The 25,177-nt window shown below is 45.9% G+C and overlaps 3 protein-coding genes across 6 annotated transcripts; all 3 read right to left on the bottom strand.

Annotated features, from left to right (window-relative positions):
* Positions 1-764: 764 nt before the first annotated feature.
* LOC120896488 (heterogeneous nuclear ribonucleoprotein U-like protein 2) lies at positions 765-10,782 on the bottom strand. Of its 4 annotated transcripts, none has more exons than XR_005738430.1 (11): positions 10,244-10,782; positions 8,703-9,476; positions 7,709-8,619; positions 7,513-7,635; positions 7,313-7,441; positions 7,072-7,243; positions 6,493-6,991; positions 6,335-6,429; positions 5,272-5,375; positions 3,892-4,963; positions 2,966-3,080 (listed from the first exon to the last, which is right to left on the bottom strand). XR_005738430.1 is itself a non-coding variant. In XM_040300652.1 (10 exons), exons 1-10 carry the CDS (start codon positions 10,611-10,613, stop codon positions 2,895-2,897), a joined length of 3,363 nt encoding a protein of 1,120 aa, XP_040156586.1. In that variant the 5' UTR covers positions 10,614-10,782; the 3' UTR covers positions 765-2,894. The 4 variants fall into 4 exon arrangements, 1 of the variants encoding a protein (XP_040156586.1); XR_005738431.1 differs by having other exon boundaries at positions 2,969-3,080; positions 4,390-4,963; XR_005738432.1 differs by having other exon boundaries at positions 2,978-3,080; positions 4,660-4,963.
* Positions 10,783-14,307: 3,525 nt separating this feature from the next.
* Positions 14,308-18,266, bottom strand: LOC120897233. The gene is made up of 5 exons (XM_040301928.1): positions 17,917-18,266; positions 16,976-17,837; positions 15,996-16,901; positions 15,091-15,927; positions 14,308-15,027 (listed from the first exon to the last, which is right to left on the bottom strand). The coding sequence occupies exons 1-5, from the start codon at positions 18,164-18,166 to the stop codon at positions 14,343-14,345; spliced, it is 3,540 nt and encodes a 1,179-aa protein (XP_040157862.1). The 5' UTR covers positions 18,167-18,266; the 3' UTR covers positions 14,308-14,342.
* A 2,143-nt stretch (positions 18,267-20,409) lies between these two features.
* LOC120895955 (GTP-binding protein Di-Ras2) lies at positions 20,410-24,468 on the bottom strand. Its single transcript, XM_040299714.1, has 5 exons — positions 22,815-24,468; positions 22,263-22,370; positions 21,972-22,157; positions 21,728-21,898; positions 20,410-21,630 (listed from the first exon to the last, which is right to left on the bottom strand). The coding sequence occupies exons 1-5, from the start codon at positions 22,890-22,892 to the stop codon at positions 21,313-21,315; spliced, it is 861 nt and encodes a 286-aa protein (XP_040155648.1). The 5' UTR covers positions 22,893-24,468; the 3' UTR covers positions 20,410-21,312.
* Between the last annotated feature and the right edge of the window lie 709 nt (positions 24,469-25,177).

Here is a 25,177-nt window from a genome sequence, read left to right as displayed (position 1 = left end):
CACAACTATTCGGTTCGGTAGACGTCGGGTGGACGCTGGAACGTGATTGAGCAGACTCGCATCAAGACCCATCCTAACTTATCCGGACTGAACTGGACTGAGTCGGAATGATCCGGAGTGATTTGGGGCCTTCCCTCCGGATTACCCATCAATAGATTAGACCAACGGATTAATCTGTAGTTCTACCGACATTCGAGTAGTCTACCGATTCGAAGAATTTTACATTTTTATTTGCAAAACAACGGAAACCCCGAAATCATGTTCACTTTCACAGCAATTAACGACTCGGTTCATTCACGTTCACTTAAAAGAACCGAAATGCCCACCTCTAGTACACAGCCCGCCAAGAGGCTGTGTGGCGTTCCATTGACGGCTGCCGGAAGCATAATTCGTTTTACCGAAACAACGACGCATCCACTGCTGTTCGGGGCACATAGTAGGCCATGCTGCTGCCCGTCTGCCCCTGTGAGCATGCAAGGTGGTAATGGCGTTAAGGAAATGGGATTTCAAAGGGGGATCAATTTAACACACTCAACCGTTGCTGCGTGTGGAACAAGGGACATCATCTCAGCGGTGCTGCTATTCCTCATGAGTCTGGGAAGACGAGCTGCATTGTAACGCGATTTTCGCAAACCTTCGGGCAAACATGAAACCAATTTCGATGGGAAAAAGGGTAACACAACAACAGTTTGCTCAACTTCACCTCAACCGTTCGTCGTTCGGACAGTAGACGTATAGACAACAGCACTCACACGCCAGCGACGTTCTCTAGGTATGGACAGATTCCATTTATTTGTACCTTAAGTATAGACAAGTGGATAGCGACAGAGTGTGTGTGAGAAAGAGAGAGAGAGAGAGAGAGAGTTGGATGTGTTAGTAGTTCTTTATAGCTGATTTTGTATGCACTCTCTCTGGTACTGCTTTCTTGCTGCAGCAATGGCAATACAAAAAAACAGCATCTCCAAATGTGGGAAATGCTACCCAGTTTTTTGTTGCTTTTGCTTTTGTCCAACTAGCAATCAATCTATTACTAATTTACGAACTCTTTTTCTTGTTTTTGTATTTGTTTGCTTATACACGTGTGAAGTAAGGAGGGGTGGACATGGGGAGGTAAGAATTTGCAATCATTTAGGATACACAATTGTGTTTGTTATAAGAATTATGTTTTGTTTTTAGTTTAAATTTAATGGGGGGCAGGAGGGGGGTGGGAATTTAACTCACGCCAAAGTATGTGTGTAGTGTGCTCTTCTGTTTGTTTACTCGTTTTACAATGCTTTTGAGTTTTGTTTTGCTTGCATTTTAGCATAATCCTTACATATTTATATATATAGATGCTCTCCCCTTTCAGAAAAAAAACAACAGAGAGGGAGAGAGAGAGAAAAGGGGGAGGTTATGTGTTTTTGCTGTTGTTGCTTCTTGTATTACATTTATATTTCCTTTTCCGTCTTCATCCCTTCCCTCTACTGCCCTCTGCTTCTTCTACTTCTTATCGAAAGGATGTTACTGGTTACGTTACTCTTCACTGAAAGAAAGATCTTCACCACACACACACACAAGCACACAGTCTCAGTACCATTTCTCAGTGAAAGTAAGGCCTAATTGAAGCCATTATTTTGTGTTTTTTTTCATTCATTCTCGTTTCCTTCCTCTCTATCTCTCTTTCTTTCTCTTTCCTTCTCTCTCTCTCTCTCTGTCCTTCTTTCTTTCTCTCTCTCTCTCTTTCTTTCTTTCTTTCTCTCTCTCTCTCTCTCTCTCTTCACCTTAACACGCTTAACTCAGACGCTAAGAAAACGATGAATTTAAAAATAAAAATGAATAAAAAAGAAAAGAAAAACGATAAAAACGACCGCACCTAACAGTTTCTTGTTTGCTCTTCTCGTTACATTATTCTACTACAAAATGTTTTTTTGTTTCTGTTACTGAAAGAGTTACCCAAATGGCGAATGGTTTTGTTTCCGTTTGGGTTCAGGTAGCGCACACCTAGAAGCTAAGTTAAACGATTCTTACACGATTGTACCAAATGTGTTAAGGATAAGAGTGCACAAAGCTCAAATAATGCAACAGACGGCCAAAGGATTACAACGATACGGTTGGGGCGATGCCATAACTGTACAAATCCACACAAAAAATAATCTTACTGAAGAATATATAATATTTTATATTAAAAAAAACGGAAAAAATAATAACCCTACCAATAATAGTACTACTTCTAACTGCCTGTGCTGCTACTAAACGCAAAACCATCCTCCATTTCACGCTTAATCCATGCTAATGTTGAACATCGATCGATCGAGCTTTGTCTTAGGTATTGTATAGATTTAAAAAAAACATATTACACATAAATTAGCATCTCCACCACGCGGCGTGTACATGACTCTCGCGGTACAGAGCGCTCGGTGGCGCTTGCCCGGGCTTTTTTCTTCTTCCTAAAATCGAACTTTCGTGCACTTACATATTTAGCTCACTCACACACACACACTTGCTTGCTTGCTTGTCACTAATAAAACCGTTACTGTACCGTTGCTGCTAGATTTCGGGTGTACGTGCGTATGTCGACTATCGTCTCACCCCGCTCCGCATTACTTTCTGAAGGACTTTTTGTTCCTTCTTTGTCTGATGTGCATCATCAACGAACCTAAACGTCCTGTCCTCTCGCGTAACACTAATAAATGTCATGTGTGTGCGTGTGTGGGGAAAACGCATTGGTGTGTGTATGACGATGAATGGTGGTGGGTGGGTGGATCGGTGTTGTGTATTTTAAGCATAAAATTTCAACTAAGTCGCTTAAATTCATTTTACATTACAAACTACAGTCAGGTTCAATTGGGTGCAAATCGAAAACCGTTTCTCTGCTGCGGTGCCGTCCCCATGCGCGTCGTCTACTGCCGCTGCCTTCATCCCATGCTGCCGCCGGAACCCTTCGCGTTGTAATGTCCGTACGAGGACGAGGACTGATGCCCGCTGGCACCACCGTACTGGTTCCACTGGTGGGCGGTGGCGGCAGAGGAGGAGGAGGAGGAAGCGGCCGCCGATCCGTCCGCGTTGCCACCGTTCGCCGCAAGCAGGTTGTTCAGGTTCGACTGTAAAACGTGAAAGTAGAAGAGCGAGAGAGAGAGAGAGAGAGAGAGAGAGAGAGAGAGAGAAAGAGAGAGAAGCGATAAGTTAAAGGTCATTCATAAATCCCATCCCAATCGCAAGATGCTCTATGTGCTAGAGATGATGATGTGAAAGCAACAAACCCAACGAAACAAGAAAATAAAATGAAATAATGTTAGTGATTTGTTAACGCGCCTTCGTATGTGTGTGTGTGTGTGTATGTGTAAATGTCCTTACACCGCCCAATCTTCATACACCGCGCAACAGTACAGAGAGAAACAGAGAAACAGAGAGGAAGCAGCAGCAGCAGCAGCAGCCACCCTTTCCTTTCCATTTGTTGCATGAAGCCGCCTCAAAAACTATTTCCCACCCACCCACACACACACACACTCAGACATACACGTACGCACACACCCACACGCACACACATACAAACGCACCCACACAAATTTAATGGAAATGGGTCAAAACAGAACATTACACAACAAACCGCGTGTTACGTGTTTAGGATTTGCGCGAGAGCCTAACGCATGAGTTTTTTTGGAAGTTTGGATTGCGCACTACGCGGCGGGCAAAGCCACTGCCTGGAGGAGGGACAAAGGAGAGAGACAGAGAGAGAGAATTAGTGTAGTGTAAGACAGTTAAGTTACTCGCGCGTCCGAACGAAATGATACTGCTTTTCGATTTAGAGTAGGGCAAACGGATAATGTATAATGTAAGAAATAATTAATAGAAAACCAAATCAAATGAACAAAAAAAAACAGATAAATAGTTTAGGCACAGCGCGATCCTTACCTTCCACTGTCACGGTGGACAGGAAGAAAGTTGGAGTCAGCAGGTGTACCGCCAGTTTCGCGCATGTATGGCTTTGTTCTTCGTCTCTCCATTAGTGACTCGTGTTTAAGATAGAGAACTCGCTACAGTTGCGCTATTTTACTCTTACTCCTCTCTCTTGATTCGTGTCTTCTTTGCACACAACCGTTTAAGTGTCCGCTGCAGAGTTGCGAAGTTCAGGGAGTGGAGAAGCCCCTCTCTGAATCGTACATTTTGTGGCAATTTGGCGGTACACAACACGCAATCGAATCGAGACATGAAGAAAACTGTGTGCGGTTGCGGCTTTTTAATGATGACCGTGAAGGTGGTGGCGATGATGATGATGATGATGATCGTGGTGAATGACGACGTCGTTGCACACGATGCTTCTGGAGCTATGCGTGAATGGCTGCTCGTTGCAGCCGATATAAGACACGAAGGACATGGACACTTGCTTTAACACGAAAAACATTACTTTACATGGCTTTCTCGTTGCCGGCGATGTGTCCTGCTCTTTCTCGTGTATCCTTCTTTAGCTTAGCTTAGGCGGCACCCTTTCCACCGTTAGATTGTGCAGAGAGATCCTCGAGCAAAAAGGATGTTGGGGGATGAAATCGATAAGGACGAGTGTGGGAGTGCGAGAGCACGGTGTAGGCGTGTTTGTTCTTTTTTTTCTTTTCTTATGTTACTACTCATTTAAACACACACACACAACCATTTGGGCTAATCCACGCTTCCGCCCGAACGCACCTACATTACACGCGAAAGAAGAGCCGGGCATCGCAGCATTGCTATCTCGCCTGCAGAGAGTTTCGCGGTGGTGGTGGAGTGTGGTGGTGGTGGTGAATCGGACCATTCATTCATTCAATATATATATTCATATTCAGTCAGTCAGAAGAGTGTGTGTGAGTGTGTGTGTGGTGGTGGTGGCGGTATTACTCGCTATATCTAATCCTCGGGAGGGTGGGGGTTGTATGGGGAGGGTTGTTGTGGGGAGGGCACAGTCAAAGCACTATGCGCGCGCATGCCTCTTCCTTCAGTGGCGTTAATGATCCTAAATGCACAGCAACATAGAATGGACAGTTGTATTACACACGCATGGCCGGTAAATCATCTTTCAGTCATTTATAAACATTTAAACAGGGAAGCAAAGGAGCAAATGTTTGAATGCACACACCCAGAGCAACGCGATCGTTGTACGATCAGACACAAGTATTAGTGCTCCTCTATCACTATTGGGTGATTTTGTTTGCTTGCATGTACATCCAAACATTCATTATCAGCGGGTTTTTTAGAAGGGGAAAGATTCTTCAACTTAGCAAAACTAAATGGTTGGGATTAATGCTTTCGCGATCGACTTACCTGCCACCATAAGTACCACGAATCCGAGTTGCCCGATTTTTGATAGCTATTGTTCCACTGCTGCTGTCCGCCCTGCGCATTCCAGTTCGAACTGTTGTTATATCCTGCCAAACAAACGCATTCCAGTTCAGTTAATGTTGTCGAATAGTTATAAAAAATGGGGGAAAACGTTTGTAGCCGATCCACTTACTAGTGGTGGAAGCTCGGAATCGGACCTACTCGATTCCAAATTCATGTTTGACATCAATTCCGGAGTTGATTCCGTTACTGGAATCGATACCGATTCCGAATTTGAATCCCGAGCCGATTCCAGAGCTGATTCCGGAGTTCACTCCGGAGCTTATTCCGGAGCCGATTCCGGAGTTGACTCCGGAGCTGATTCCGAAGTTGACTCCGGACGCGATTCCGGATTTGACTCCGGAGTCGATTCCGCAGTTGACTCCGAAGTCGATTCCGGAGTCGATTCCGGTGCCGATTCTGGAGTCAATTCCGGTGCCGATTCCGGAGCCGACTTCGAAACCGGAATCGATTCCGGAATCGGAATCGGAATCGGGTCTGGAATCGGAATCGGCTCCGGAATCGGAATCTGCTTTGGAATCAAAATCTGCTCAGGAATCAGAATCGGCTCTGGAATCAGAATCGGTTCCAGAATCGAAATCGACCTGGGGATTGGAATTTGATCCGGAATCAGAATTGACGCCAGAATTAGAATTTGCTCCGGAATGAGAATCAGTTCTTGAATTGAAATAAGATGTTTCAGAAGTGAAATCAATCTGCAAATCTCCATGAGTATGGATCGTTTACAAGTAAATTTGGCTGTCAATATGTAGCACCATTGGACTCTAAAGCCTATTCTTTTGGAGATGCCAAAAATGACTCCGATTCCGAAGCCGTCTCTGATTTCGGCGCTAATTCTGATGCCGGAGTCAATTCCAGGACCAATGCCGATTACAAAGCCAATTCCGATTCCGGACCTACTATCCGGCATCGATTCCAGAAAACTTCGGAGCTAGCCGGAATCGATTCCGACAAAAAATGCATTCTTCCCGTCACTACTACTTACCCCGACGATCGCGACGACGTGCATCGTATCGGTTAGTGGAATGATCCTGCTGCTGGTTGTAGCCACGGTTCGAGTAGCCACGTTCATTGTAATATCTGCATAGCGGAGAAAAGATGCATTAAAATTGCGTTGAAAACCTCAAAACCGTTCACACTTACCCTCCGCCACCACTGTTGCGGTTCCAGGAATCGTACCGATTTCCCCCGCTGCCATAGTTGCCACCGCGATGATGATCGTCCCGGCGCCCGTACCCATTGCCGCTTCGGTAATCGCCGGCCCCGCCACGATGGTGCCCACCGCCGTACTGACCAACGCTGTCGTTCGATTTGTTGCCGTAGCGGTTGCCGTAGCCACCGCCGCCGCCCGAGTTGTTGCCGTACCGGTTCTTGCCGTACTGCTGGCCACCGCCGCCCTGCGGACGGTTGTGGTTCCAGCGCGACGTGTAGTTGCTGTTCGCGTTGCTGTTGCTGTTGTTGTTGTTATTGTTGTTGTGCTTCTGTCGGTTCGCCTGATTGGCGCGGTTTCGCCGGGGCGGCAGCAGCTTGCGGCCCTCCTCGTTCATCTTTTTCAGCGTCTCCTGTGCCTCGGTTTCCGGCAGCTCGGCGAATACAATTTCCGTGTACCATTTTTGTTCCAGCGTGGGCACAAAAATGTTTGCTGATGAAATAAAAAAAAAAGAAGAAAGGGTTAAAGTTTGAGCGGTATGTGATGCGTGAAGGTGCAGTCTAGGTACATACCTTTCATCGTGTTCAGAGTCGTTTCAGGTACTTCCGCGCCGTATTTGGCCACCTTCTGTTCATAGCGTCGCTTATACTCCTCCAGATTTGGTATCACCGCGATCGCACGGCGCGTCTTGAAGCCGCCGAACCCTTTCAGCCGTCGCTTTTGCTCCGAAGCAAACACATTAGTCTGGATGAATGGAACAAAAAAGCATTGCAGTTTTGTTGGAATGATATTAGCATTTATCATACACATTACCTGATCGATGAGGATGTGTCTTCTGCGCTTGCAAGCGATCTCGATCAACCGTGCCATGTTGCGCGACAGCTGCTCCACCACCTTCTGCCATTGCGGAGTGTTGGAAGGTTCACGCGCCTTACCCTCCACCTGAAAAGGGTTTGAAAAGGGAACGTTAATCCGTGGCTTCGAAGGACCAACCGTACCAACTACCAATGTACCTTCATATTCTCCAGCAAACTGTCGATACTCAGCAAGGTAAACGAAGTGTCTGCGTTTTCCTTCAGGTAGTTTTGTACCCACGTCGTTTTGCCGCTTCCCGGCAGTCCAATCATCATTACGAGCTGAAATCAAAGTCGTTGGTGGTTAGCATGTGGTGCATTTGTTCACCTGATCACATCGCGAAAGGTTACTTACCTCGCAGCTATCCCTAGCCGACGGGCCCTTCAATCCTTCCACAACGCAATCTCCATTCTCTTCCATGAAACGGTTCAGGAATGTGTACGCCTCGTCGAAGGGTACCTTTTCCGCCGGCTGTTCGTCCGCTGACTCAGCCTCCTTTTCCGCTTCCTCCATTTTGATGTCTTCATCTTGTTTCTCCGCTTCCTTCTTCGCACTATTGTCCGGTGCCAATTCTTCTTTTGGAGCATCATCGCCTTCCACCTTGGCCTCTTCCGTTGAGGCTTTTTCACCATCCGTTGTGGTGTCCTTGTTCGACGACGCCTCCTCGCTGCCGCTCTTTTCAGTGGCCGGCTCGACTGCTGGTGCTTTTTTCTTCTCCACCAGCGGGAGCCCGTCCTCCACCGTGCCAAAGTTTACCTTGAACGACAGGTTCTTGGCGTACACGTGCGGGAATAGTGCTTTGCCGTCCAAACTGTCCTTTTCGAACTCGAACGCGGTCCCCTGTCGGACGCGGTTCACCGTAAACTGCATGCAGCAGGGCGTCACGTCCAGGTCCAGGTAGACGCCCACCACATCGCCCTTTCCGTACGGCTTGCCGTACTCCTCGAAGTTGCCCCCGACCACCTTCTTGCCACAGCTGGAGTAGCCGAAGGAATGGTCCGTCTCGCCGAGCTGCCGTTTGCCTTCCGTCGCCGTAGACCAGCCTATTCGCATCTCGGCCGTCGGTGTTTCGCCGTCCGGGACGAGCGGCGATTTGGTGGCTGGCTGCAGCTCGTCCACCACTAATACTTCGTACAACACTTTGCCGCCCGTGACGCCCCGGCCAGCACGGACGCCGGCCCACACCAGACCGAATATGCCGTCGGACAGAGGCTTGGCCGAGAGCAGATCCTTATCGTCGATGGCCAAATTTAGATCCGAATCATCTGAAATTAAAGCGGGTGGGAAAAGAAAAGAAATGGAATTACTTCACAGCCCCTAAACGCCATTCACACGTGTGCCTACTTACACCAGCTGAGCGTGAACGTTTTCTCCGCCTCGGCGGACAGCTGCGGTTCCACTTCCTCCGACACGAACTCAACCACATTGTTCTGCGCCTGCTGCTGGCCAGACTGCTTCTTTTCGGCTTTCGTGGGTCCCGCCTTAGATTTGCTGTTCGAGCCCGTTTCGCCACCAGCGCTGCTGGCGGCGGCAGGCTTGGCGGCTTCGCTGGATTCGGCCGGCTTTGCAGATTCTTCAGTCGTTGTCTTCTTCTCATCGTCCTTCGTCTCGGACGGTGCAGCTTGTTCTGCCGCAGACCCATCCGTCGTTTCCGCTGGGGCCTCGGCCGGTGCTACATTCTCTTCCTTGGCCGGTTCCGCCGACGGTGCGTCCGTTTCACTCTCTTCAACCTCCATGGCGGATGGTGCCGTTGCCGTCGCAGGTGCCGGTTCCGGCTGCGCTGAAGGTGCTGGAGGGGCTTCAACGACCGGTGCCGTGCTGCTGCTGTCATCCATTTTGGGCTCGGTTGATGCGGCCGGCTGTTCGACGCTCGCTAACCGCTGCTCTGGTGCCGCACTGACCGGCTCGGGCTCCTCCTCCTGTACCGATTCCAGACACGGTGCCTCGCTGGTCAGCCGCTGGGGGGAGGGCGATTTTGTCATCGAGCGCGATCGGCCCCGCTTGCGGGCACTTCCCATCAGCGAGGCGTGTGGATTGTCCGCCGAGCTGTTGGGCGGCGATGGTGATCGTGTCATGGAACGCCGAGTGCTGCGCCGCCGTACCGGTGTGTCAACTCGCTTGCCTAAAAACGAACAGCAAAAACCGGTTTAATACTGCGCTACATGATCAAGCCCCTCCAGACAGGAGCTGCACGGAGTAACTACTCGGCTAGCGATTATCATAATTGGAAAAATCGCGTGCGAACTAAATACGATAAATTAAAACAACATCGCAATGTTCGATCGTGAATCAAAATCTTTGCATGGAGTTTTCCGTATTGACGAGCTGCAGGGTTCAGTTCATCGTTAACCGCATAGCTACTCCGTCATACTTTAGGAAAATGCACGAAAACAGTTGCGAAAAGGAAAGGAAAGCATTAACATAGCAAAACAATGAGTTCATTACTCCAACCCCCTGGACTGATGTGCGTTGTTTACAACTTGCTCTATCTTGTGTTCCCGCTACATTCGTACACACACACGCACACACTCACACCACGGGCGAAATGAGACACCTCATTTTTACCCACACACGCACTCACACACACACATAAACACACTTCGTACGCACTGCCAGAAGCCCGTGTATACGCACACTTTCTCCTGGCCCGAAAAAAAAAAACGGCACGACGGCGCTTTAAAACGCTGCATCGGTGTGAGTGTGCGGCAGGCGCGAGAGCGAGAGCGCCGATCGGACGCGCAAGCGGGAACGAGCAACTTTTTCCCTTCACAAACAAAATGGCGCGCTATCCCGCACAGCACTCTGATTACACACCAGGGAACGGTAGAATCGCGCCGAAAATGCTCACTTTCTTCGCCCTATCGATCCGTTTTCCGCGATGCAACTCACTTGACATAGAAAGGTCCTCAATCGTTTGCTCTTGGGGCAGTGGCTGCTGCTCGGCAACTGCAACATTTTGCTGCTGCTGCTGCTGTAGTTGTTGCTGTTGAGCCAAAAGTTGCTGCTGGGCGTGCTGTTGCTGCTGCGCCTGCAGTTGCTGTTGCTGCAGTAGCAACTGTTGTTGTTGATGCTGCTGCTGCTGCTGTGCCAGATACTGTTGTTGGCCGCTCGGGTCAACGCTGGTGGCGGCCGCGTTGGTTTCGCGTTCGATCGCTTCCTTCAGGCGCTCCAGTAGCACCGCTTTCACTCCCTTGGTGTCCAAATTTCTCGCCGCAAGCTCGGCCTTTAGGTCGGCCACCTTGAGTTTGGCAAGATCCATCACTGGTCGGCTTGGGGCACGCGACACGCGAACACTCGAATACTCAGCGCGGAAAACGAGGAAAACGAAACTTTCGCACGGGTGTAAAAAAAACTTGGCGCAGAAAACTCGCTCGCAAAATTTCCAAACCACGCACAGTGATCAAATGTATAGAACTGACTTCTTTTCTTCCTTTTTCAGTCCGTGACAGGTCGCCAGAGTGACCAGAAATACCGATTTAGGCCCGTGTCTGTGCTTCATCGCATGCGATTTTATCGCATGTGCTGTCAAACGCTTTTTCGTATAATATTGCGATTATTTGGATGATTTTAATAATATAACGATTGTAAAAAATTAATTTGAGATTGTTCCTAGTTTGACAGATAAAATCGGATGCGGCGTCCGACGAAATCAAAAAAATTTGATTCCGTCGTACGACGAAATCGCACGTCCGACGTTATCTGTCAAATCCCATATAAAATTTTGACTGGCCTTCCGATAAGATCGCATCCGATGGAGCACAGACACGGGCCTTATCTGTATTCCTACCGATTTTTTATATGCCTACCGATTCACAGATGACCGCCCTAAAACTACCGATTTTCCATTTATCCTACCGAAAATCACAGATATTTGATTTTTCAGTCGTTTAAGCTTAATCTGTGGCGCTTGGAATACTGTTTCAAGGATCGCAATCCTCATTTGTTACGTATCGCGCTGATGCACGTTTGTTTGCCAGCAACTTGAAAAAATGCTATATGCGTTTGGAATTCAAAATTTTATCCGTTAAAATTTAATGTTCATAATAAGTAGAAAATGTCAGTTGTGTGAATTCCGAGAATTGCTCGTCAAAGAAAATCATTTAAATTTGAATTTTAATCTCGCTGTCGGCGGTTAAAGCTTACCCGACAGACAAAGAGAATGAAATTTTCAGGCGAGGTGTAGGTAGAAACACATTGTGGGGGTCCGGCTCAAGATCGTATCCGAAGTCCGTTGTTTTGGGCTAAATATTAAAATTGGCTCATACCCCATCCTTTCCGTTTCTTTCGGCTTGTGCTGCGCTGAACTGGTACCCCACTTGATTCCAGCGAGTTGCGCTGCGCTGGACTGAAACCTCCTCCCGCTCGTTTCTTTCTTAGCGCGCTGTGCGCTTCCCTTCACACGGATTTGGCCCTACCAGCATTAATACGATCGTTTAAATACTAAACTCCAACGGAAACCACCAGCACTGAAGCAAGTGAGATTTGAGTAATGAGGTACCCACGTATCTGACCGCACGACCATTCATATAGATTTTTGCTCGGAAAGTTAGAAGGCTATATAGGTCATGATAAGATGAAACTTGTCGAAACACATTGCAAGAAAAGGATAGCAATATAATAATCAGTTTCAATACGCCATCTATTGATCAAACCAATGAAGCTGTGGAGCTTTCATTTTTTTTCTATGGATATTCAATTTTCCAGTCGTTTAAGCTTAATCTGTGGCGCTTGGGTTGCCACGAAGAAAATGTGCATCTTAGTCCTTCTTTGGCTTTGAATTCCTAGTACAATGTTCCTAGTGAAAGGATGCATATTCTCGTGACATGGAACTTTTATTTTACGCATTAGCACTCCCCCCCCCCCCTGAGTTTCGAATTTTAACCTACCGAAAACTACAGATAAAATATTGGTGCTCCTACCGAAATCCGCCAAAATAATCTGGCCACATTGCAGGTCGCGTATGACAGCTGCCATGGGTGGTGCATGATTTTGGCCGCTGTTTCTCCATGCGTCCCATAGTTGGTTTTGAACATTCGCAGCCCATCGTCCGTTAAGTGGCTGCGTACGTTCCATTTTCAAGTCTAACTGAACTAATGTATGTGTATGTGTCTTTGAATTATGTAATTTTGTAGTTCATTCTCCGATAAACTACCGGCTACCGACAATGAACAAATAGCATTACCGAAATATGGCTATTATTGGCCAACTATTATTTGAATGTTCATTCGGTGAACACAATCAAAATGTTACACAGTGCACATACAGTTTAACAACACCGACAAACTAACGTGGCATTTACGTTACAAAAGTGGGAACCGAATACGGCCGCAAAAATACCGCTTACCTCGAATTTCCGCGTAAGTCGCATCACGCGATTTCCAGGAAAAATATCACACCCAGTCCAGAGCCGCGATGTCGCGTAATAGTGATATGCTGTATGGAGCGCACCCACGACTCCGATCCGACTCCGACTATTGTTAATCCGATTTCGACTCAGGCAAAATGGAGCCACTAGATCTGCCCGGAGTCGTCCGGAGACGTTCAGAGTCGTCCAGAGTCGCCCGGAGTCGGAGTCGTTTTGAGTCGTCGGAGTCGTTCAGAGTCGTTCGGAATCGGAGTTGGTCGGAATCAACAGGATCCGTGTGGTTTAATGTGCTTGTGATCAAACATTTCCTTTCGTTGTGAAAGGACTCCGAACGACTCCGAACGACTTCGAATGACTCCGGATGACTGCGGGCGACTCCGGACGACTCCGGACGACTCCGGACGACTCCGGGCGATTCCGGAGGACTCTGGGTCATTTCGGACGATTCCGAACGACTCGGGATATTTCAGCGCGAACCTACCTCTGGAGTCGATTACGAATTTATCGGAGTCGGATCCGGATTTTTGCCAACTTTACCCATCACTATCGCGTAATACTGATTCTGTTCAAAACAATTATCATAAAATGGCTACTATTATTAACGTCCACAGGTCGGTACACGTGACACACTGTCGTCTTCTGGACGTCGTTCGATGGTAATGCAACTATCATGGCAAGACCAAGGGTCGGCACGGCTGCCCACATATCCTATCGAATCGAAAAATGATCCTATGGAATTGGAAAATGTCCGAATGAGTCCAGATGGCTCCAGACGATTCCGGTCGACTACGGACGAATTTTGACGACCTGGATGGGTCCAGAAGATCCCAAACGATTCCCGATGAGGCCGGATGGGTCGGCATAAATCGAACCAAATCTGGATGATTTCAGATCAAATTGAAACAGGTTCCAATGGACGTACATCCTTCGGACCATCTTGGCGGTGTGTTCAAGTATGGAATGCGGAGTAGAACGATGTACCACGAGCATGCTGAGCTGTACGGCAAACCAATCATGCTGAAGGTGGCAAAGGCTGGTATCTTTCAATCTGTTCGTCCGGTCCTACAACGCCGCGCTAAATAACTACATCAACCATCTAGTTCGTCATAAACATGAATGAAAATGAGTGTCGGGACGTACGCCCCCGTTACGAATAGATTCTAGGATGCTGTGATATCCTACTAGTATCGGGTACACCCAAACGCACACCACCTTGACCGTTACCAGAACACAACCTTCTTTATACATTGCTCAACTCCGCCTGGCTTCTACTATCATACATTACATTCTTTCTCTTTCTTACTCTAGGATCCCATAGTAGCCAAAGTCCGGCAGGATACCTAAGTTGGTACATGTTATGAGAATGCGGGAATTCAATCATACCAGCCAATGATCGTTGCGTTTATCGTTGATCAGCTGGAGCTAGAGCCATAGAAAAAAATATGCTTACAAAAATATGCTGGCTTATCCAGCCAATGATCGTTGCGTTTATCGTTGATCAGCTGGAGCTAGAGCCATAGAAAAAAATATGCTTACTTACTAGCTCCGCAATGGAAACATAAAGCAATATAAACCGAACGTAGTAGAATATATAGCAATAACAAATATATAGTTTTATTTAATCTAGCTGCATTGTAGGGCTCCTTGAAAAAAAAATAAACTGATCACTTCTTTGTAAAAAATAAGTTTGTCTCGCAGATCGAACGGTAGATCGGCTGGCTGCTCCATAATTTTCAATATCCAATCTAAATAAGTATCTGTGTTAGTGTAAACTACGGGATAGTATATACTACAATGTGATGGCCTGGCTGTAGCAAATCCGCGCAAAAAGTGTCTGTCACCTGATGCCATTGTTTGAAGTGATTGCAGCGAGTCACCAGCATTTATAGTGATACATGTTTCTTCCATCGTTCGTTGTTGAATCACACAATGCTTTGATTCATCGACGGCAAACCTCACCTTCAAACCTTGCCATCGTTTCTGACATTCCTCTGTGTCAACGTATCTATCATCCACTTTGGTAAGTTCAAAACTGGACTTACGTATGACAAGGTTTGATACATCATAGCTACGAATTGCGTCAGTGATCGGTAAACAAATGGGCTTCACATTCGGACGACTTGTATCCACACGAGTGGCGAGCTTAACCAACGCAATATCATGGTTTCTGGTTCCATTATAGAGTGGGTGATTGAATACCTTCTGGACCGTAACACTTTGAGGAGGAACATTGCATAATTCAGTGTTATTCGTTATATCACACTCTCTCTCGATAGCCTTGCCAAAAAATCCAAATACTATAATGAACCTGCAACCAACATAAAAGATATATTGCCTAGCATTTCTTATCACACCACACAGCTATACTTACTGTGCACTAGAATTATCGAAACAAGATGCAGGACCAACGGCGTACCACTCGTTTATTAGTGTTACCAAACCGGTTCCCCCTTCGAATTCCAACTTATCATAGTAGACGCCCCCCGTCCATGGTGTTAGGTAGCTGGGAGATGATTCACCGCACGTGTTGAAGTCGTACAAAGCCTGGCTAGATGTATGCTGAACTGGTTTCAAATTCACACGTGTATTCCCTGTCGTAGTGAGGAATGAAGTTTGGCGAACTTTTTCCTCCATATTTTCTAAGATCCACTCAATGTTGCCCATCTCAAACCGCGTGAAGACGTACGGACCAAAGACCAAGAAATCGAAACTAGCCGGATATACCGTATTGATTGCGTACAAAAAATATTGTGTTTTTCCTCCATACCGTACTGGCATCTGTAACAGACTGCCCAAGGTGGCAGGTAAAGGCATTTGTCTGAACATTTCCTCCTCGACTGCACACTCCACAGTTAGATTGTTAAACTCGAAGTAAAATCTCTCAACCAGAAATCGTTGCTGGCAGGTCGGAGTGTCAATCAATGCTATCCTTTTGCTTAGGATGTTATTGTAATACGACGACATAATCATATGTGAGGGTACATGTTTATACAATTGATCCATGAAGGGCAAACAGATCGGTCTGATGTATGGAATGTTTAGATTAGCGGGCTCGACAAACTCCAACAATGCAAACATCTGTCTCGAATTGTTGATTGGAGAAGGGAGGATAATATTCTTGATTTCCACCAGTTGGTGTGTTTGTTCGCATGTGCTAGGGGTACAGTTGGTGAGAGTGTGGGGCTGCAGTCCTAGAACAACTATTCGCCTGCAGAGAAATGGTAAAAAACTCATTCGCGATAGGTCACTTAAACCACTTCACGCTAGATCACTTACCAGTATGCATCGTTTTGCACAATGAACTTCGGGGCCAACGCATACCATTCACTTATAAGTACGACCGTACTACGTACCGACAAGGATAAACGAGTAACACTTTCACTATCCCATAATATCCCGTGCCAAGGAGTGAACGTCAACTGTGGAATGATATCAGCACCTTTGTTGACTAATCCACAGGTGTCCATATTGAATAAACGCAACTTTTCCTTTCCCGGCTGCTGCCGCACGTTGCTCCATTCTGACTCAAGTGTTTGGTTGGTTGTAAAATTTCTAGCATCCCCCGTCGTGTCTAGCATGCTGTACCTCATGTTGTACAGTATCCAGTCGAGATAAGCTTCCACATCATTATAAATGGACGGTACCACTGATTCACAGTGTGATCCATGGAACTCAACTCCCCGCAGAAAGTATCGCTCCGTGCCATTGAATATCCTTCTTTCCTGGAGCGGTACTCCCGCGAACAGAGGAACGCAATTTTGTTCTTCCTGCTTGTTCGAGATTTCTGCACAGAACTGGTTGCTATCGAGATTAAGCCTAATTTGTCGTTCGGAGTACCGTGTCACACAATCGACAGACTCGATGTACCTCACGAGTAAAGTTGTGTACGTCAGCTCATCTTTCAAGAATGCAGCTACGTGCAAGTTAGTTTTGGCGTTCGATCGAAGCTCAGACGTTACGGGCATACAGATAGGCTGCACATAAGACTGTGTAGTGTCTGCTGGACTCAGCAACTCGATCAGTGCGATGTTGTTAGCATATGTGTTCCTGTCGAACTTTGGGTGTAGTATGATTCGTTGCATTCCGCGTACTTGTGCAGCATGAGTACATATGGTCGTCCCATTGGGAACGAAGCATTCATCCTTCGAATATTCTGACAAGCTACCGAGCACGATAAACGCTCTAAATTGTCGAAAAGTGGCATGAATACTGGTAAACAATATAAGCTTTGTTACAAATAGTACAACTATACTTACTCGGAACCGACGTTATCTAAACAATGCGCAGATCCAACCGCATAAGAATCGCTAATGAGCGTAATGGTACATCTAGGAACGACGGTGTTCGGAGTTTTGACAAACCCAAGCCATGGCAGTGTCCAACTCGAAACATTGTTACCTGTCGAATATGATTTCACACCGCACGTTTCAAAGTTGAACAGCCTTAGCTTTTCCTCGTAGTCTACATGCAGCACATCATTCTCGAACGAAAGCACACGCTGATCAATGTACTGTTTAATCCAATCCAAGTATTTTGCCACGTCAGTATAGGCGGTGTTCTTACGCGGATCGCACGGTTTGGTGTTGGCATTTAGGGGCGTGAAAGACACCAGGCCTCTGACGTACCATTTTCCACCGACTTCGAAGAACATTCCTCCACCGCTATCTCCATTGCATGCGCTTGCACCATTCTGGCCCATACCACAGAACATGTCCGTTGTCAGGTGAGTTCCGAACACATCCCGATCGCTTGCAATGCACGTCAACGCATCCTGCACGCCTACCAGTGCCTGTTTGAGCTGATCGGACACAACGTCCCGTTCGTTCAGCCCGAATCCAACGATGGTACCGCTTCTTCCCACGATCAACGTCTGATTGCTGTCCATGGTCCACAGACAGACCGGCTGCACGTACTTGCTCATCGTGATGTTCGTGCGCAGCTTGATCAGCGCAATGTCGTTGATGATGCTGTGTTGGCTAAACCTCGGATGCACTATTATCTGACGCACGGCGTGTGTTTGCGTATAGTTGCTTGTTTCGTTTAGATGGATTCGTCCCACGTCCACGGACACTCGCGATACCGAAAGCACACCGCTTTTGGTGTACACGCAATGAGACGCTTGGGAAAAGGGAACAAATATACATTGTATTCCGTTAGTTACACTACAACACAGCGATCGTAGCTGTGATCGTGATACCTGTGAGAATGGTGCTCTCATCGATAATAGATCCACCGCAAGCATACTCCATCCTTCCCGACGTTCTATGGAAGATGGCTACATGCCACGGCCAGTGACCGGCCTTAGCGTCTATGCCATTTTGAATGAGATATTCCGTCTTTACTTTGCGTTTACCGCACGTTAAATGGTTGTTCTGTGCACGTGTTTGCGACACGACAACACACAGCAAGCAAAGCAATAGAGGAAACCAATCCAGTGAGCCACTCATACTTGCAAGATGAGATAGAAATTCCCGGTAACTGAATTCTGTCTTAACCAGCAACAAGAACTGAACCGCACTGTGTCGTCGCGAAACTGTAACTGATTGCCCTAGCTTCAATCGGTGAAGATGATAGCCAATGTCCTACATTTTGCAATCTCCGACCAAAGAGGTCGTTCTAACGTTCTGTTAGGGCTTGTTGTGAATACTGTGCAGTGGAAATACCGTATACATGTTCCATATAGATCACTATCTTAATCGTAAGCGGGACAAGTGTAAGAATTGTTACATTGCATCGTATGAGGATTTGTTCATGCTCAAACACAATGAGTAGTTTTTAATTTCCTTACTCTGCGTGGCATTATATCTCTTACACGTTACATTTCTACCTCTGCAGCGTTGAGTGGCTACAAAAGTAATTGGTTTGGTATCCACGACCGGCAAAAATTATAACCCAATAATGTATACTTAAAAAAATAGTTATAAATGTTTTCAGATACTTTGTAGTGAATTCGACTAAGGGCATCATAACGGTTAAGCTTATCAGCTTATAGGCATAGGCAATTCATTTGTCGAAATTTTCATGGTATCTTATCTGAAAAATAACAATGTTTGTCTTTATGTATATATCTGTCTTTATGTTTGTAAGGATGATATCGTTTTGACTCCAGGAAATATTTTACGAATCTAACAGAGAAGAAAGTTTAGCCAGATATTACCGCTTAGATCGTAAAGTCTTTGAAGAAGGAAAGGTTTAACCATGGCAATTATCATTAGATGCATCATTTTTGCTATAGTGCAAATGTTTGTTAACATCTCTCATGCTTGCTACGGAGAATAACTAACAAACTATTGAAGGCTTTGGAAACATGATTATATGAAACCTCTTCTAGCAGTGAGATCAGTGTGAGCATTACTGTTATGTTCGCTGCTCAGTATTACTGGCCGATTTTTAGATATACATCACCATTGTGTTCGAATTTATGCAACAACAATGTTCAAACACATGATGTTAACCAATCTTAAACAATGGATGGGATTAACTTATCAAAAATTATTACTTCCATAGCTGCCATAACGGAGGGCTTTGTTTGATCTAACTAGATTTTTTGTTACAAAAAAGAAAATCAAGGTACAACCATTATCATATACCATTATCACGTTTTTCTGCGGAACGAATCATTTTAGAGTGACTTTACCATTCGCGTATAGCGAAGTCCTATGGAAAATGGTTTAATATCTATACAAGGGGGAAAAATGAGTACCATGTTACATCGTATGTTTATACTGAAAAACTGTTTGCAAGATATAAATTTAACTAAAAATATTTTTTTATGTATATTTTGTCCAATATGTTAAAAAAATATCAAACACGTCCAATAATCACATCAATTAAACAAAGCTTTTAAAATGATAGTAGTATCGTGATGTAACTTAAAGCACACCAAGTATCGCATACTTTGGATTAGTGGCGGGTTTTAACGGTAGGAGGACTGAGCATTTGAGGTCCTGTGAATGATCAGTACAGCATATACAAAAACAGTGAATAGAGTAGTCCCGTGAATGGGTCCCCGAAAACCTACACCTGCAACTGACAGAATCAATCGAGTAGTGCAATTGAATCATAGACTTCATATGAACACATCATTGATTATTTCTCATTGCAATGCACAATCAACTGGTCAATGTGCATCTTCAATGCTGTTGTCATAGACGGTATTTTTCTAGTTCAATACAAAATGCATATAGAATATCTACTTAACTTCAAGTCGATGGCATCCTTTGAAGAGCGTTTCCGTAAAATAGGGTAATATTTTCTTGCTCCTTTTGCACAGACTGTGACATTTAATAACATCCCCGAATCACTCGAAAGGGTGCTACCATCTTCAATTTAAATACTCTTTGAAGGCAAGAGAAACCTGTAATGCCAATAGTAAATACACTTAAAAACACATACCGACAAGTGTTTGTAGTTGTTGTAATTTATAAAGCTTTATTAAAGCTTTACATAACGCTACATGAGCTTAGAAGGACAAGGGAATGAACGAAGCGACGGGTTTCTCGACTGTGTCTGTACACGAGACTTAATGCAACAAATCCAAGCAGCGCTCTGTTGAAGGTTGATCTATCTAGATTAACTCAAAGAAAAGCCCTTAAAAATACAGCATACCTGACACGGTCGCTCCGATTGCGCTACTGCAACTCTCTGCACTACCTCGTTTCGGCAAAGCTTTTGGACTATCGCACACAAGTTAGTAACGATCTCACACTAGTGATTATCTCAACGATTTATTATTTGTTATTTGAAGCAAAATATAATCATTGTTATTGTTAATTTTCCTACGGGTTTTGGGTTTTTTTTTGTTGGTTTTGCTTTTGTTATATCTAGTGCACTTCAGTTAAGCGTCTATTCGATTCGTGTGTATTAGTTGGTAAGCTAAGAGATATAGCTAAGAGAATTTGGTATTTGGTTGTTTTCTTTCTTGCTTGCTTGCTTGCTTTCTTTCATTGTATATATGAATGCTGTCGTAAGAATAATACTCCCGAACCATTTGCTTATCAATGCAATATGCGTGTGTGTGTGGGTGTGTGTGTTTGTTTGTCTGTGTGTATGTGTTTGTGTATTTTCGTGTGAGTTCGCTTTCCCTTACCCATCCCTATCATGTCGATTGCTTGTTGCGTACGCGCGATACGTTTACGATTTCATTCAAGTATTTAGATTTGGATCATGATGAAGCAGCCGTCCCGAGATGCTTTGCATAAATCGCCATTCGGTTCCTCTCTGCTGCATCACCTGCACATATGATCCAGCATGTGATTTCTTCCTACGATCAGCTGCATCTGTGATGCGTGCGTTTAGCTGTGAGTGTGTGAGTGTGTGTGTGAGTGTTTGTGTCTGTGTTGCGTGTAAGTACTCGATTTAGCCTCGTTGCACAATTGCATCGCGATTTTTTCCTCATATAATATCAATAATATAACGAAGTTCGATTGTGCGGACACGTCCACACGCGATCATTGGTTGAGTAAGCGTGCCGTCATTGTTTCGGTACTGGTCAGCGTCATCATCATCATCACCATCATCGTCAACGGTCAACCCGTAGACGTGGGCCGTTCGCGGCCCCACCTTCCAGGCGGTTTGGTTTTGGCCCAGCTTTTCACATCACTTTACACTTTTCCTTTAGTGTGCCGCTGCCCTCGCCACCGGCCGGTGCCGCTCCGGCCGCCTGCTGGCCAGCCGCACCCTTGTCCTTCCCACCGTCCTTCGCTTTGTCCTTGTCTTTCGTTTGCTTTTCCTTGTCCTTCTCCTTCTCCTTGCCCTTTTCCTTCTCTCGCTGCAGCTGCTTTTCCTTCTTTTCCTTCAGCAGCTTTTCCTCTTTGGCCTGCTCCTTCATCATTTTCTTCTTGTTTTTCTTCTTGTTCTTCCCGTCCAGCTGGAGCGATACGTTGCGGTTCTTTTCCATGTTGAGCAGCTCCTGTTGATTGCACGATTATTTTGTTTTGGAAGCAAACGCATTTCAATTAAATTAGAGCGTAAGTACAGTGTTTTTTTTTTTTGCTGGCCACACTTACCTGAAACAGCTCGGTAACGTTGTGGTTCTCTTTGGCGGACGTTTCCATAAACGAGACGCCCCAGGTAGCGGCCTCCGTCTGACCTTCGATGTTGGTCACCTCCCGCAAGTCTTCGCTTTCATCACATTTGTTGCCCACCAGCATTACCGGTATTTGGGATATTTCTTCACCCTGGCAAAAATTGGCAAATATGAGCAAGCGCTTTCATCCCCCATCCCTGACCACTTCCATCACTTCACCGTACCTTCAGCTCTCGGATTAAGCTCCATATCGGTCGCAGCTCCTCGAGGCTTTGTTTCGAGCAGACCGAGTACACCAGTATGAACGCGTGACCCTTCGTGATGGACAGCCGCTGCATTGCCGGGAACTGATGCGAACCCGTCGTGTCGGTGATTTGCAGTGTGCAGATGTTTTTATTGCAGCTTATCACCTAAAAAAAGAAAAGAATGAAAATTAGACTCCGAGCGTGAAACGACGAACCCCCTCTTTTTTGTTGGTGTGCACCGATTAAAAAGCCCGAGCTGGCCCCTCTTACCTGCCGGTACGTATCCTCGATGGTGGGAATGTAGCTCTCACGGAACGTTCCCTTGATAAATCGAAGCACCAGTGAGCTTTTGCCGACACCGCCCGCACCGAACACCACCTCCAGGGGTTTGCAGTCCCAGTAGCAAGCCGTTGGCCGTTCGGAGCATGAAACGAAGAAGAAACACACGCACACACACACAAACAAACAAAAGAAAACACAGAAAAGAAGTTTTTTCTCTTAGTACGTATGCGAATCGGGCACGGTTTGGGGGCATGCAGTAGCAAAAACAAAACAACTAAAACGCAAACTAAACGCTAGTTGCCACTAGTATGCACGCCCTTCAAGGAACGCCTGAATGCCGCTTGACACACACCGCACCTAACCCAACCCAACCTCTGAGGCCTTTTGATGGGCTAGGCGGGAGCCTGCAGCAATCGGCTCAGGAACGCTCTACCCATGGGGAACGGGCGGCATCATCTAGTTGCCTAGTGGTCTAGTGGGAAGCAGCAGCATGGAAAAAGGGGGAAGGGTGTTGGTGTTTTTTATACATTACACTCGTACCACTCGGTAGTCATTGCTTTGCTCGGGCATTTTAATGTTTTGTAAAATCTTCTTGTTATTCCTATCCATTTCGCCCATCTTGGTGGATTTTTGTTGTATTTTGTTGCTGCGTTTCGTTCGTACGTTCGTTGGTTGATCACACTACAAAAGTGGGGTTTTTTTTTGGGGTGCTGGGGATGTGCTGGGAAGTTGTTGTTGTTGCTCTGCTTCGCCGCTGCTGCTGCTGCTGCTGCTGCTGTTGCTGGGACACACGGGGGACACGCGAAACCCGTGACGCGGAAACACACACACACAAACACACTAACACTCTCACACACACACGCGTGCAGGGCGGGGAGAAAAAGGATGCTCTAGCTTCCGGATCGCGGACACCTGTGCTGTGCGTGTAACTGTCCTACAGTGCGTGTCTTACTTTTTGTTTGCTTTTTAGGGTTTTACGTTTTGCCTTTTCGGAAGTGTGTATATTGGTGTATATATATGTATATGCGCGTGTATATATACTGGTGTATACTGCTGTGTATGTATATAATATATGTATAATAATAACTCTAACAAGAACGTTTGCTTTCGTTTCAACTGGCAACAATCTGCTTCTGCCCGCCGTCCTGCCCCTGCTTCTGCTTCTGCCCTCCCTCCGTTTGTTGCTATGCGGTCACTGTGCTCTCACTAACAATAACATTTGTACAACGACAAACATCACAATGCTGCTTGCTCTTCCGATGCGTGCAAACGACGGGTTTTAACTTAGTGAAAAATTCGATGTTTTGTTTGAGGACGAACTGCGTTCTGCTTCTTTGCTGCGTTTTCTGGGTGTTGGTGTGTGTTGCGCTCTGTATATTTTACATTTGCCGTGTTTCTGCTTTTCGCTTTCCTGCCCGCGGTGGGGTTTGGGTGGTAACCACCACAGGTTCTGTTGCTGCTTTCGTCGCCGCCTGCTAGATTTGCCGTTCTAGCGTTTCGGTAGTGCGTACGGCTGTGGCGTGGTACGTGCGTGCACGCTCGGTATGTGTACGCGCATATGGGTTTGTGTGTGTGTGTGTGTCCACAAGAGTGCCAGAAAAACTAACTAAGTGTGCAGCTTCAGAAGACTCGGAGGCTAAACTTGGTTTGGTTGTTCTTCTGTTTTTTTTTTTTTAGTTGGGGAGCACAAAACCACGAACAAAAGAACACCAACGCAGCACACTAAACTTCAACGCACACACACGCACGTACAAACACACACACACGGGCAACAGGATAGGGACGCGCGCTCAGGCGTTTCTTTTTCACGAGGTGCGCTCCACTACGGCAGCACGGTGGGGTACGCACACGGCACAGAATTTCACACCAGTGGGAACCACCCTCTGGGGCCAGCCTTTTACTCTATGTACAGTTGCTGCGCCCGAAACGGGGGTGAAAACGGCCCTTTTTCGCGTGGTTTAGCTGGCGGTGGTGGTCTGGTGCCTTCCGAAGCTAAACAAAATACACTCATTTGACAATTTGCTCGCGCACAACCACACACGCCACACCAGGAGGAGCACAATCGATGTCTGTTTTTGGAGTTTCCGCAGAGTGGTTCCGCTCATTGCGCTCCCTCGGCTAACCTCGCATCTATCATCTATCGCGCTGCCCGCTCCGGCCTGTCCCAGAGAGCTTCGCACCCGATCTATCTCCCGAGAAGGCATTTCTCAATGAATGAAAAAAAAAATACACACACACATTGAGAGTCACACCGTGGTTGTTCCCGCTCTTTCCGAACGGCGAGAGAATGCGCTGCGGGATGGGATAAGTTGCATTGGATTTTCACCTCCTTATCTCGCACTGAGGTAATGATAATAAAGCTGAGTGTGTCGCACTCCGGCCCAGCTGTGACAGCGTGTCAAAGGACGTCGCGTTTATGGCACAGTGTTTGATTGTACAGTTTCCACAAAATAATCAGTTAGTAGAAGAAGGTAAAGCTGTTCTTTGCGTTGCATTTTATGTTTTATTGCAATCAGTTTATGTTCTTTTATTTATAAATAGTTAAATTATATCTTTGAACTTTTGATCAAATTTCTTATAATCACATTCTTTAGAATGTGTAAAATAATGTTGAAATTATACCAGAAAACTTATTTTTTTCTATTTGCTCATCGTTAGAGGAATGTAGAATAACATATCTAAATAAAGAGCATTAATTACCCTGAGAAATGTATATTCTATTCTGCAACTATTTTTAGCATTTTACATTTTGCATTGTATCAGTTTTACGATTCAGTTAAAATAGGGAAAAATGAAGTATTCACTATTCTATTATAATGTAGTGGAAATGTTAGTAGAGCGAATGAAATATTAAAAACAAGGCATTTTTCTATTTGAAAATTGTGTTTATATACAAAAAATGC

Source organism: Anopheles arabiensis, chromosome 2, assembly GCF_016920715.1.
Source record: "Anopheles arabiensis isolate DONGOLA chromosome 2, AaraD3, whole genome shotgun sequence".
NCBI classification, from domain to species: domain Eukaryota; kingdom Metazoa; phylum Arthropoda; class Insecta; order Diptera; family Culicidae; genus Anopheles; species Anopheles arabiensis.
Note: the sequence above shows the minus strand (reverse complement) of the source record. Positions and strands in the feature narration are given on the sequence as shown.

Coding starts and splice junctions, on each gene's coding strand:
- LOC120896488 (XM_040300652.1), bottom strand. CDS start 10,613: ATGGATCTTGCCAAACTCAAGGTGGCCGACCTAAAGGCCGAGCTTGCG. Junction 9,477..10,243: donor TGAGGACCTTTCTATGTCAA/GTGAGTTGCATC, acceptor GTTCGTTTTTAG/GCAAGCGAGTTGACACACCG. Junction 7,442..7,512: donor GTTTGCTGGAGAATATGAAG/GTACATTGGTAG, acceptor AACCCTTTTCAG/GTGGAGGGTAAGGCGCGTGA.
- LOC120895955 (XM_040299714.1), bottom strand. CDS start 22,892: ATGGGCGAAATGGATAGGAATAACAAGAAGATTTTACAAAACATTAAA. Junction 22,371..22,814: donor AAAGCAATGACTACCGAGTG/GTACGAGTGTAA, acceptor AAACCCCTGGAG/GTGGTGTTCGGTGCGGGCGG. Junction 21,899..21,971: donor GCTTAATCCGAGAGCTGAAG/GTACGGTGAAGT, acceptor AATTTTTGCCAG/GGTGAAGAAATATCCCAAAT.
- LOC120897233 (XM_040301928.1), bottom strand. CDS start 18,166: ATGAGTGGCTCACTGGATTGGTTTCCTCTATTGCTTTGCTTGCTGTGT. Junction 16,902..16,975: donor TTAGATAACGTCGGTTCCGA/GTAAGTATAGTT, acceptor TCGACAATTTAG/AGCGTTTATCGTGCTCGGTA. Junction 15,928..15,995: donor GTGCAAAACGATGCATACTG/GTAAGTGATCTA, acceptor ATTTCTCTGCAG/GCGAATAGTTGTTCTAGGAC.